Consider the following 13240-nt stretch of genomic DNA (forward strand, 5'->3'; position numbering starts at 1 on the left):
CCCTAAGAGATTGTTGTAGTTCTCTTTTTCCGGAGGCGTAAAGTTTAAGGTCATCCATATAGAAAAGATGGGTGACCTTATGCCTCCGGTGCGAAAGTGGGCCGCAAGTATATCCCTTTGTTTTTCGTAAGGCAATTGAAAGCGGAAGTAGCGAAATGCAAAACAAGAGGGGGCCAAACAACCTGTGCCCACCGATAACCCTTGAGGAGGTTCAAGGTGCCTTAACGGGTGCAAGGAACTTCTCTGCTCCTGGACCGGATGGGATTAACACCTACTGGTGGAAAAAGTTTCCATCAACCCATCCACATTTGGTCCGCATCTTTAATGCTTGGATGCTTGGGGAGCAGGGGATCCCCCAATGGTTTGTCGAGGGCCGGACCGTGTTGCTTCCTAAGAACGGGGATTTGTCCGATCCAAAGAACTACAGGCCAATCACATGTTTAAACGCATGTTATAAAATCTTTAGAAGGGTCTTATACATGCGGATACTTGAAGCAGTGGATCCTGTTTTTGGTGAGGTATGCGAACAGCGAGGGTCAAAGAGGGGTGTGGCTGGCTGCAGGGAGAACTTGCTGATAGATCGTACTATCACGCAGGACTCCAGGCAGTACAAGCGGAACCTCTCGATGGCCTGGATTGACTACCGCAAGGCGTTTGACACAACGTCTCACCATCTCGTTGTGCACCTTCTCAAGAGCCTTGCGGTGCCTGATCCTATAGTGGAATGCCTAGAACGAATGATCCTACTTTGGCGAACCAGATTCACCATAACATCAGGTGCCACAAAAGTTCGCACAGAGTGGGTGACGTTCCGGAGAGGGGTGTTTCAAGGAGATTCCTTGAGCCCCTTCTTGTTTTGCATTTCGCTACTTCCGCTTTCAATTGCCTTACGAAAAACAAAGGGATATACTTGCGGCCCACCTTCGCACCGGAGGCATAAGGTCACCCATCTTTTCTATATGGATGACCTTAAACTTTACGCCTCCGGAAAAAGAGAACTACAACAATCTCTTAGGGTGGTGCAGGAGTATACTCATGCGATTGGAATGGAGTTCGGAACYMACAAATGCGCACTGGTRCATATCAAGAGAGYACGATGCGGAGAATACGGAGAGGATGAGCAACTTGCTGATGGAAGCATTCTTAAACATCTGAATGCCGGAGAGACCTATACCTACCTCGGCATTGAACAGCGTAATGTTCAAGWGGTAGGTAAAATCAAAGAGTCTCTTCGTGGCAAGTATCGGCWACTGCTCCGGCAAATTTGGTCTTCCGAACTGTCGGYGAAGAACAAAGTTGCCGCAACAAATATGCTTSCCGTTCCGATCCTGCTCTGCTCTTTTGGAGTAGMGAAGTGGACTAAAGGTGAGTTGCAAAACCTCGATGTAGGGACCCGCAAAATGATGACTCTTCAAAGGAGTCATCACCCAAAATCATCCGTTCCATGGTTATATCTCCCACGTAATCGGGGAGGCCGTGGACTCTTGAGTTTGCGGTGTCTGCACGACAGAGTAGCTTTGGGTACAGCCTGTAAGATCATCAGGAGCTCGGATCCCCTTCTTCGCATGGTATGCGAACACGAAAGAGGGGAGGTGGGAGCATTTTTGTTTAGGGCAGCACGAAGGGCAGCGGATGAACTCGGTCTTGTCTTCGATGAGGAACGAGTGTCTGAAAACTCAGTCACAGAGTGGGAGGATACTCGTTTCCAGGCCCACGTAAGGGAAGCCGAGGTGCGCAGTTTATTGCGCAAGCACTGTGACAAGCCCATGCATGGTGTCTMCTATAAAACCATAGAAGACCAGGGCTTGTCTCAGCGGCTGACCTTTGCCTTCTTGAAGGCAAGTGGGTTAAAGTCGGAGACGGAGGGGTTTATCATAGCCTGCTAAGATGGTGTTTTTAACACGCTCGTCTATCGCAGCCGCGTGATGGGTATGGGCATTCCGGATATCCGGTGCAGGGCATGTCGCACTGCACCAGAGACACTGATGCACATACTGTCGGCTTGTCCGAAGTATGCAGTGTCGTCCTATATCCATCGCCACAATGCGGCCTTACGAGTGGTCTACTACCACCTTAGACACTCGTACGGTGTAGACGAAACACCTGTGCTTCCCTATGCTCCAGGAGACATTGAGTCGGTAGTGGAGAATGAGAAGTGCCGAATTTATTGGAACTTTTCGTTTTCAACTACAGGACTCATTCAGGCCAACAAGCCTGACATTGTCCTCCTCGATCCTCTATCTAAGGAGATGTTTGTGATCGAATTCTCAGCTCCGGCTGAGCCAAACATCTCTGCTAAGGAGGAGGACAAGCGGTTAAAATACCGAGATCTCCTTCAGGAGCTCCGTAGGCTGTATCCTGGCTATTCTATCAAACTGGTCGTCTTGGTCATCGGATGTTTAGGGGGTGCAAGACCAACGCTGCTTTCGTCTTTGAAGATCATTCCGGCATGCCGCGACGCAGCTGAACGACTTGCCGGTCAAATGCAGAAGGCGGTAATCCTCGGCTCATTGCGTCTGCTTAGGGCACACGATTTTTGGACCTAGGATTTGCTTACCATGCGGTCGTATGGAGCAGGTTCTAGGGTATGGATTAAGCCGACTGGAATTACCCTTCAGTTGTCGGAGACTGGGGGCTCTGGTTCCAGTCAAATTTAAGCGAGAAAAAAAAATAATAATAGAGAAATACCAGGTGAATAAAAAGTATGGAACCAAACGTTTTTTGCTTAAACTATAAATTTTTTGGAAAAACTAATTGATGAACGATAAAGTACTTTAAACATGTGATGTTTTATCAAGAATAAAATTTTTCGAAATCTTTTTTTGTTTTAGAGTTCTACAAAAAAAAATTATTTTCTTAAATAGCAACCCACTATAAAATTATTTTTCTCATAAAGGTTATGATCTAAAGATTACAACTATCTACTTAATATTTAATTTTTTCAATTTTTTTTTTACATAAATTGCAATTTTGACTAAAAAAAATCGCACAACTCAAAAACAAGACAAAATTTCGATTTCAAAATACGATCCCATTTTTTATATTACGTTAATTTATATTAATTATTATTTTCTGAAGGCAAATAATTTCATACTTTATATTCACCCTGTATGTATTTATTACGTGATGTAAACATCTTTATTGAATCGGATTTGTTTTTGTTAATAAAAATTTTGCACATTGATGCATATTTTCCTATATTAGAGCCACTTAGACCATATTTGTTTTGTGAAGCTGAAAATATATGTTCAAATTTTAGTTAAAAAGAAATTATTATTTTTAGGTTTTTTTACGAATGAAACATAAAATTTTCCATTTTTTTTTTATTTTAAAAAGTATTTTGAAAAATCTGATTTATTTCGTTCCTCACTAGGTATAAGGTGTTGTTTCCAGTTTTCAGACAAAAGTAAAAAAAAATGTTTTTTGATAAATGCATTACTTTTTTTTTATTTTGAAGGGTACAAAAGAAACATAGATATTATTATTTAATTTTCAATTCCTTGAGATTCGTCGACAGCTTCTTCTAAAACCAATAAAATTAAATATAAACAACATTTTAAAAATGACTTCTTACCTTCAGAAATTGGTGTAGATTTAAATTTCGTTTTCAAAGTTTGATAATAAATATAAAAGTCCTCATTTTGTTTGGCAAATTCGTCCAATTCCTCCGTAGCCGAAAAAATATCAGCACCTGCATTGACTAAAATTTTAACAATGTGGAAACAACCATTTTTTGCAGCAACTGCAAGTGGACTTTTTTCCTTTTTTATCATACAAATCAATTGGAAGCCCTTGTTCCAAAAAGTACTTAACAACAAGGGCACTTTTAGTTTCCACAACATTTAGTAAAGTATTACGCTGAAAGTCGTCCAACAAAATACTTTTCAATTTGATTTCCATTTTAATTAAATTCTTCACAATTTTTAAAGTAAATCTCTTTAACCACATTGCCTTCATTTTCGCTCCCTGACTTATTAAATATTTCGTAATGTCGCAGTTGTCATTTTTCAGAGATTCAAACAGTGGATTATTATGGCCTTCATTGGTTGTAAAATTAACGTCGGCGCCATTTTCTATTAAAATCTTCACCACATCTAAATTCCCTACCCGTACAGCTTCAACTAGGGGTGTAGTTCTTTCCAGATATGTGCAATTAATTAAAACTTTTTGTGTTATAAAAAACTTAATTATATCGATTTTGCCCAAAGTAACAGCCTCTAAAAATGCAATTTGCATCGTAGCATCGGCTCCAAATTCGAACAAAAGTTTGATTGCTTCAAGATTTCCTGTTTCAACAGCTATCATAAGAGGAGTTTTGTTGCTTCTACCGGTCTTACAAATATCTGCACCATCTTCTAAAAGTTGTCGAACTTCATATAATTTTCCAGCCCAAATAGCATTATGTAGAGGATCAATAGATTTTTTTAAAACGGTCATAGAAGTAATTGTGTCAGGCTTTTTTTGTTTGTCCTTCGACTTCGTCTAAAAGTTTTGCATCCTCAGAATTGGTTTTATTGATGGATTCTGAATCTTGTGCAATTTGTAGTGATGGACGATCACTTTGCTTTCTGTTTGCATTTTTATTTACAAGTAGTTTTAAAATATCAAATGAACACTCTTCGTATATTGCCAAATGTAACGGAGCACAATTTTTACCATCTTTGTAATCAACGTCAGCTCCTTTTTCTACGAGGTACTTCAGTATATCAAATTTCTTTGCATTTATTGCCGCTGTAAGTGGAGTTTCATATCCATTTCTTTCAATAAAATTTAAAGGAAATTTCAATTTAATTATATATGTCTCAACTCCACTCATATCTCCTTTTCTGATGGCTTCAAGAAATCTAATCTTTCCCTATAAGCAAAACGACACAATCACATTCAATCAAAACACCAAACATCATAATTTTTATTGTATTCTATCATTTTACACGCGTTACAAACACGCTCATTGTGGTACAATGCACTAGTATCATCACTATGACAATTTTTAACACGTGTTTCTTATACTATTTTTTCCATTAAGTGATTTTTAAATTGAATGTATTATTATATTTGACAGTTAAAATTGATGACATTTGACCAGTGGCGGCTCGTGAAAAAGGCCAGGAGAAACCAAAATCAATAAAAAAAATTACAGATATTTCCATGTCGCCCATGAGGTAATCAATCTGCTCGACACGCTGACTTTTTTAGGGTTTCATTTTTTCAATTAAAAAAAGTAAAAAAAAACTATAAGAAAACTTTATAACATACAATAAAAATCAGAAGTAAAAACAAAAACACACAAAAAAATAGGTTGGAAACTGTTGTATTTTTATATTGTTATCTATCAAAAGCCGATGGTTGAGTTTATTACATATATTTTAAGAAACTAATATTACATGTATAAAGGTTGCCATTCTGATTCATGACACCACACTTGACAGCTCGCTGCTGTTGCCAACTTACACTAAGTAAAGTTACTATTTACAATATATTACAGAAACTTTGTCAATGATTTCCTTATAAAAGTTTAAATTTTGTGATAGATCACTAAGCAGCAATTCTTTTTCCATTGACAAAATGCCAAGTAAAAGTAAAAATGTCTTTAAAGTTGGCGTCAGTGAGTTCCAATATCGTTATTTGCTCTGCTTTTGAAAAGTGAGAATCTCTATAAATGACTGCTCATTTTCAAATTGAAAACATTTGTATAACTAGAATTTAACTATATTAAAAATGTATAAAGAATTTTTTTGTCGAATTCTGTAAAATCGCGATAAATCTGCTATAGAAAAAAACGGAAAGTTTTTGTTTTTTGATTCTTAAAGACAAAACATGCAAGATTTTGCATCTATGTGTCTTTCCTCTCGCTTTGTGAAACCGTACTGAGCATGCGCAAAACGCTTTAACTGAGGCTTGTAAAATGGGGCCTCATACCAACTGCGCTGGGTTTGAAACGTCAAAGTGAACATTGGAACATTTTTTCAACAAAAATTCTCCCCAAAAATAATTTATGTAAAAATGTGTTTAAATTAACTCAGGCCAACTGAGGCCTCAGTTGCCTCACCTGATGAGCCGCCACTGCATTTGAACAAAGCGGTATCAAATCACTTGAAGATAGCTCAAATTAGTCAAATTGCATTAGTTTCGATGAAATACGTTTATCTACAACAATTTCTCACTTAAAAACGATAGTATGCACTATGCAGCTAGTGATGGCAAAAGTATATTGCATAAAATGTTTCCACAAAATAGTTGCATTTTGTGCAACTGTTACTCAAAATGCTCAAAACAGAAAACACTTTTACGTTAATTTAAAATAATACTTTCATCCAAAAAGTAGAAATTCGTTAATTCGAAATGAAACAAAACTGAGAAATATTTACACTTACCCAAGGAGTCGCGTTTTTCATAGCAGCTGTTTCTTTTCTAAACTTGACACTAAAACATTAAAGTAAATTCTGATCTTTGTATCTTTTTTTATCGACGAAAAAAAATCATAAAATGACAGCTTGTGCATAGGAGAATGCGTGAATCGTACAACTGGAAGACACTTGTTTCAGCCACACTGTCAGAGCCATAATAGAGGGAAGGAAAGCTTCAGCACTGATTTCAACGTTTCAGTCTGTATGTAAAGTTTGGTAAATCCTAGAAGGATATCGATGAAAGGAATGCGCAGAGACGAAAACTGAGAGGTCGCAGACGAATCCATTCGTAAATATAGGGGGGGTTCTGAAATCAGCTGAGAGCAGTAGCGTGGCACTTATTTATTTGAACGAAATAAATAGGTAATCTACGTACAGTAATGAAAATATTTTGATTTTGTTACTTTATTAATAAATAACATTTTTAAAGAAATTGTTCCTTTATAAATTACAATACTCACTAACCATTTAAGGACCTAACAAAAAATATTTTTTCACGTTCCTGAAATAAAGTGTAAAATTTTTCATTAATTTTTACGTACATTTCGCACTAGAAAAGTGAAAAAAATGCCACAGCATTTAATTTTTTTTCTCATTTGTCAGAAATAAAAACGTATTAATTTTGCAATTTTTTTCTTGTATTAGTTAATTGTACATTTAAAATCAGTGTTATAAAATAAAAAGCTGTTAGATACTTCATGATTTCTACTGACGGACGTGAAAAAATGCAACTCTACAATTCCCCTTTTACGACAGAATGGTTCTGTGTTACGCCACTGGTCAAGTTTCCCCACTACACCGAGTACGCATTGGCTCCGCTTATCAATATCCTTTTAGGATTTTCTGACCTATAATACCTGGGAGAGAAGAAATTCCTTATTATACCAACCTCGAATGCTAAATCCCCTAAATGAATGTTAAAAAAGAGGACCTTTTAAGAATTTCAAAATTAAATAATTTAAAGGCGACTGCAATTTTTTTTAAATATATTTTTGTGAAATACAAATTATTAGTCACGGATTGTCAAGATGTACTTATATAAAAGATGACTTAGCGTCATGGAAACATACGATAATCCGTGTTCTTGATGTGGGAGTAGAAAAAATACATTAGTGTACCATTCTATGATGTAAGTAATTAAAATTAAGCAATAGTTGTCCAAAAATTTTTAAAATAAAATAGAATTCCAAATAATTTCTTTGAACTAAATGCTAAGTATGTACATTTGATAAGTAAAAATACTAAACGTTAGGTGAAAATAATACAGAAAGCTGTTGTAAAACAGAATAAAAAAAAAGGTAGGCAAATTAAACGCAATGTACAGCTGAACATACTAAACGTCAAATATTTTTGTTAAAAACAGTGAATGGTAGAAATACAGTTAAATAATAGATGCTCATTAACAAAATAAAAAAACAGGGCGATCCAATGTGTGAAACTGCACAGTAAAATAATAAAAATAAATGTTTAGTAATACAATCATAAATACTAATAACAAATTATGGTCTTGCACATGGACCGTACATACAGGATGATTCAAAAGTGTCGGACCATCTCTTGGGTGGTAATAAAACATATCCAACTGAGTAAAAAGTTCTCATGACAAAAAATTGTTTGAGTCTTTTGGGTTAGTTTTTGGATGTTTTCTTGAATTTAATTAGCGGAAACGACAGATCTTGCTACATTAAACAGATACCTGTTGAAAAAAAAAACACCAATTTTGTCTTATGATGTATAAAACTAGCAAATTCAACAATAAATTAAATTCGACAACATCGGACACAAAAGAGTTAAGCTGCATACCTGATAATATGGAAATTGACAGTTCTGTTATTTTTCAAAAAAAGGCTTTAAAAAAAATCTGAATTCATTTTTATGCTAAAGGTCTTCTATCACCGGTCCGACACTTTTGAATCAGCCTGTATGTAGATATAGAATTGTTCAGTGAGTGATTTTAAGTAAAAAACGTGTTATGGGTCTTTTGCTGCGTTGACCCAGATAATGCCTTAAAAGATAATACTTTTTTCCACTTTTTTACACAAAGCAAATCTTAATTTAATACGTAACTCTACAACCTAGCATTTAGACTATTTTACTTAGCACTTTATTACTAGCTGTTCATATTGTAAGATCATTGTCACTCCAAATTCAACTCTTCACTAATTGTAAATAATTTAAATTTCAAAAACTGATGACTGTCCTGAAATCATACTTATTATTATTGTCTTTTTTATAAATCCAATATTTTTTGTTTACCTTTAGCACACAGAAGCCATCAGTTTGTTGAAAATTTAGTACATAATACGATCCAATTACTGAATTTCATCTAGCCAATCTAAAGGAAGTTGTATAATATCTGCAAATTCTAAACCACTGGACATTGTTATTAAATGTTTAGTAATACAATCATAAATACTAATAATAAATTATGGTCTTTTAAAAAAGTCAAAAATATGCCAACAAATACATTTTGTAATACTGATTGATTTTATCAAGTGCCGTTTTTGTAAATAGTTAAAGTCTGTTTTTTTAATGGAAATTACCAAGTCAAAATTTTGGTGAAAAAATTAGTAGCAGGTAATTTTTTCGTCCCTAAAAATTTTGTTAAAAACTATTGTTACGTTTTCATATTGATGTCACAATTTTGTTGTTTGCTTTTTGTAAGCCTTGATAATCAAATACCTGGGGACAGACATCACTACCTAATATCCAAAGACAGAATTCAGTGCTGATAATATTACTACACTGTAAGTACAATGTTTGGAACAAAAATGAACTTCTTACTACAAAAACTTAAAATAAAGGGTGACTATAAAGAAAAAAGATTGTTCCGGATTTTATAAATAAAATAATATGTTGTGTATAAATTTTATTGTTCGTTCATCCGACGAGTACAAGATCTAATGCCGAACTGGCCTCTCAACACATCAGTTGTGTAAGAAGTTGTACGAATCATCATTGACAAAAAATATATCGGCTTAGATGACTAATTGCTGCCAAGGTACAGACAAAGAGTTTTACAAAAGTTGGGTAACGAATTAACAAAAACCAATGAGTCAGGAAATGTTCTAGAAAATGGTAAAACGTAATAATTAGTAACTGACAAATAATAAATCCTAACGCTAAATAATGAATAGCAATAATAATAAATTTGTAACAATAATAATAATAATAATGTAACAATAATAATAAATATGTAACAAGTTATTTTGCAAAAGATACAAGCAGGTTTTATGAAGATCGGCAATAAATTTTAAGTAATTTATTGAAATGAGCTCAAAGTTGATGCATTTACTAAGTTCTCCTTCGGCTCTAGTTTCAAAATTTTTACTTTTTTGACAAGTTCTTCAAAAACAGTGCAACCTGACCTAATAATTGAATTGCTTTCTTGTTGTATGTTGTATTCTCATCAATTTCTTATTAAAAATTAGAAAATGTTTAGCAATCCTACATTACAAATTGCGTCTAAATTTTAGCTGTGGTCTTTTTCTGACTTCTGTTTGCACACTTTTCGTCTTCAAATTTCCAAAAACTGTTTGCGATATCCACTTTGTCCCCGTTTTTGTGTCTTCATTTCTAAATTCTCGTAGACGATTTTTTTGTTGCCAACTTCCTTTATCAAAATTACCATGAATGCATTTGTTAGGTGTGCCAACGTTGACTGTTTTACATTTCCATTAAAGAAAACAGGCTTATTGTAAATGATTTATTAATGAGTTTTTAAAAAAATTTACAAAATCAAAGTCACAGAAATTTTCATTACGAAATTGAAATTTTACAAATAGCTAGTTATTGTTCTATTGAAGAACATTCATTAATAATATTTTCATTGTGAAATATACAGAAGAATAACCTCAAAAAATTCATTCCACGACAATAAAGTCTTCGTGAGATTCGTCGATAGAAACTGAAATCAATGAAATTATAATGCGCAACATTTAAAAAATTACTTCTTACCTTCAGAAATTTGTGTAGGTTTAAGGTTTGGTTTCAAACTTTGATAATAAACATATAATTCATTATTTTGATTAGCAAATTCGTCCAATACTTCTTTGGCTGAATAAATATCAGCGCCAGCATCGATCAAAATTTTAACAATGTGGTAAGAGCCATTTTTGGCAGCTATTGCAAGTGGACTTTTTTTCTTTTTATCATACAAATCAATTGGAAGTCCTTGTTCCAAAAGGTAGTTGACAATAAGAGTATTTTTAGTTTCCACAGCTGCTAGTAGTGTATTACATGTAAAATCTCCCAGCAAAATACTTTTCAGTTCAACTTCCATTTTAATTAATTTTTTCACAATTTGAAAAGTCAAAATCTTTAACCAATCCGCTCCCATTTTCGCTCCCTTACTTATTAAATATTTCGTAACGTCGCAAGTGCAATATTTCAATGATTCAAACAGTGGATTATGACCTCTATCGGTTGTAAAATTAACATCTGCGCCATTTTCAATTAAAATCTTCACCACATCAAATTTCCTCGCCCGAATAGCTTCTATTAGGGGTGTAGATTTTTCCCGATATTTGCAATCAATTATAACTTTGTTTGTAATAAAAAAATTAATTATATCAATTTTGCCCAATGTTATGGCTTTTAAAAATGCAGTTTGCATTGTAATATCGCCTCCAAATTCGAATAAAAGTTTGATTGCTTCGAGTTTTCCTCCTTCAACGGCTATCAGAAGGGGAATGTTGTCGCTTCTACCAATCTCACACACATCTGCACCATCTTCTAAAAGTTGTCTAGCTTTATATAATTGTCCACTCCAAATGGCCTCTTGTATAGGTGAAAATAAAGGTTCATTGTAGTTTTGTGTATTTTGTGGGGATTGGCCATCACTTTGCTTTTTGATACTTGCATCCTTATTTATAAGTAGTTTTAGAATATCTAACGGACATTCTTCGTATACTGCCAAATGCAACGGTGCACAATTTTTACCATCTTTGTAATCAACATTGACTCCATTTTCTACTAGATACTTCACTATATCGTATTTCTTTGCAACTATCGCCGTTGTCAGTGGAGATTCATATCCATTTCTTTCAATGAAATCTAAAGGATATTTCCATGAGACGTAATTTTCAACTCCCTTTAAATTCCCGCTTTTGATGTCTTCAAGAAAACGACTTTTTACCTACAAGCAATTACACAATTTCAACATTATTACATTCAATAAAAAAATAGTAGATTGTTCTATAAGTTAAAAAAAAGTGGTTGTTTTCCAGTGAGTGTGAAAGTTTCAATTAAATTACACGAACAAAAAAAAATCACTTTTCTTAACGTCTTGAACATGCTATTTTTTTGTGTATTTGACCCAAAAGACTAAAATGAAGAAAAATTAATTGATCAAGGTATCATATTTTGCTAACATGGTAGCAAAAGAAAAGAACGATGTTTTTAGTAAATAAATTTTTCATTGTGCAAAATTACTGAATTGGGTGAAGGATTTTCCAATATTTTAAGAACAGTAACAGAAATTAATTCAAATTTGCTACCGTCGAAGGTAAGAGAAAAGTATGAGAAAACTTATGAACAGTTTTGTTCATGGAGAAAATCAAAAAAAGTAGAGGGAAGTGATGAAAACATACTAATCGCTTTCTTTTTTGAAAAGGTATTTGTCATTAATTACATTACTTTTCAGTACTAATTTTTAACGTATTGTTGTAGGCCAAAAGTTTGAAATCTTCAACATTGTGGTCATTGAATTCAATGTTAAAAAGTACGCTGGCTATTAATCAAAATTTATACTTATAAAAAGTCCTTGCATATTTAAAACGTTAAAATGACGGATATGTGGCCAAAAAATCTAAAGTTTTTACGATGGATAACATCAACACGTTTTTCACTAAGGCCCCGGATGATACGTTCCTGTTCATGAAAGTAGTTATGATTTTTGCTTTACATATAAAGCCTGCCGAGCTAATGAATTACGTTTGCTAAAAGTAGAAGAAGTTGATAACATTTAATACTGTAAATAATTGTACATTTTCTATTAATATTCATAATTAAAATGTATAAAGTTTAATCGTTGCTTTATTTAATGGTCGCTAAGTATCCAAAATCGTAAAGAAAAGTGTAGCTAACTGAAATCGTGAAGAAATGTGTTGCTAACGATCAAAGTTCCACTTTTCTTTACGATTTTAAATTGAACAACGTACTACATTTCTATCAAATACACGAAAAACATTATTTTTATTGTGTTCTATCATTCCATATGCCGGTAAAGACACTTGCAACAATTAAAAATAATCCATTCACCCAAAAAATCGTAACTCATAAATGAACAAAAAAAAATCCCACGTGCACACACTAAAAAGTAATTAAACTTACCCATTGAGTCGCTGCCATTACAACTTTTTCTTTTCTGATTAAACACAAAAACACCTTATGCAGGGCGAACGTTCAATGATTGAAATTTTGTTTTTTTTTTATGGAGAAAAACATAAAACGAGAGCTTAAACAATGAAGAATGGTCGAGTTGCACGCACAGTGCAGCTATCACGGATGCGCACAGAAGAGCGTATGTGCAGATAAAGAAAGAGAGAAGCAATTCCCACTCATACCAACCTTGAATGTTAAATGCACTAGAATTGAGACAAACTAATTTAGTGATCTTGCTTTATTCCTTGTGGATTTTTCTGTGTTGTGATTGGCTGAAAATAAGATTGGAAGTAGATATGTATTAAAAAAAAGAGGAAATATAGCAATATTGAATGTGAAAAAAACAAAATCATCTGGAAGAGCAATTAATTATTTCACAATTAGAACCGACAGAATTTTCATTAATTTCAAAATTTAGTTTTCAAAAGCCACTAAGAAACAAAACTATA

General features: G+C 33.9%; 2 protein-coding genes across 2 annotated transcripts; both read right to left on the reverse strand.

The window, feature by feature from the left end:
- Positions 1-3451: 3451 nt before the first annotated feature.
- LOC123009954 lies at positions 3452-3905 on the reverse strand. The gene is made up of 2 exons (XM_044406550.1): positions 3575-3905; positions 3452-3523 (listed from the first exon to the last, which is right to left on the reverse strand). Exons 1-2 carry the CDS (start codon positions 3840-3842, stop codon positions 3486-3488), a joined length of 306 nt encoding a protein of 101 aa, XP_044262485.1. The 5' UTR covers positions 3843-3905; the 3' UTR covers positions 3452-3485.
- A 6076-nt stretch (positions 3906-9981) lies between these two features.
- Positions 9982-12910, reverse strand: LOC123009843 (ankyrin repeat and KH domain-containing protein 1-like). Its single transcript, XM_044406386.1, has 3 exons — positions 12741-12910; positions 10365-11544; positions 9982-10314 (listed from the first exon to the last, which is right to left on the reverse strand). Exons 1-3 carry the CDS (start codon positions 12756-12758, stop codon positions 10271-10273), a joined length of 1242 nt encoding a protein of 413 aa, XP_044262321.1. The 5' UTR covers positions 12759-12910; the 3' UTR covers positions 9982-10270.
- Positions 12911-13240: the final 330 nt, after the last annotated feature.

This window comes from Tribolium madens, unplaced genomic scaffold, assembly GCF_015345945.1.
Source record: "Tribolium madens isolate multiple individuals breed KSU strain unplaced genomic scaffold, Tmad_KSU_1.1 Scaffold_7;HRSCAF=85;Tcas5.2_LG10, whole genome shotgun sequence".
Lineage (NCBI taxonomy): Eukaryota > Metazoa > Arthropoda > Insecta > Coleoptera > Tenebrionidae > Tribolium > Tribolium madens.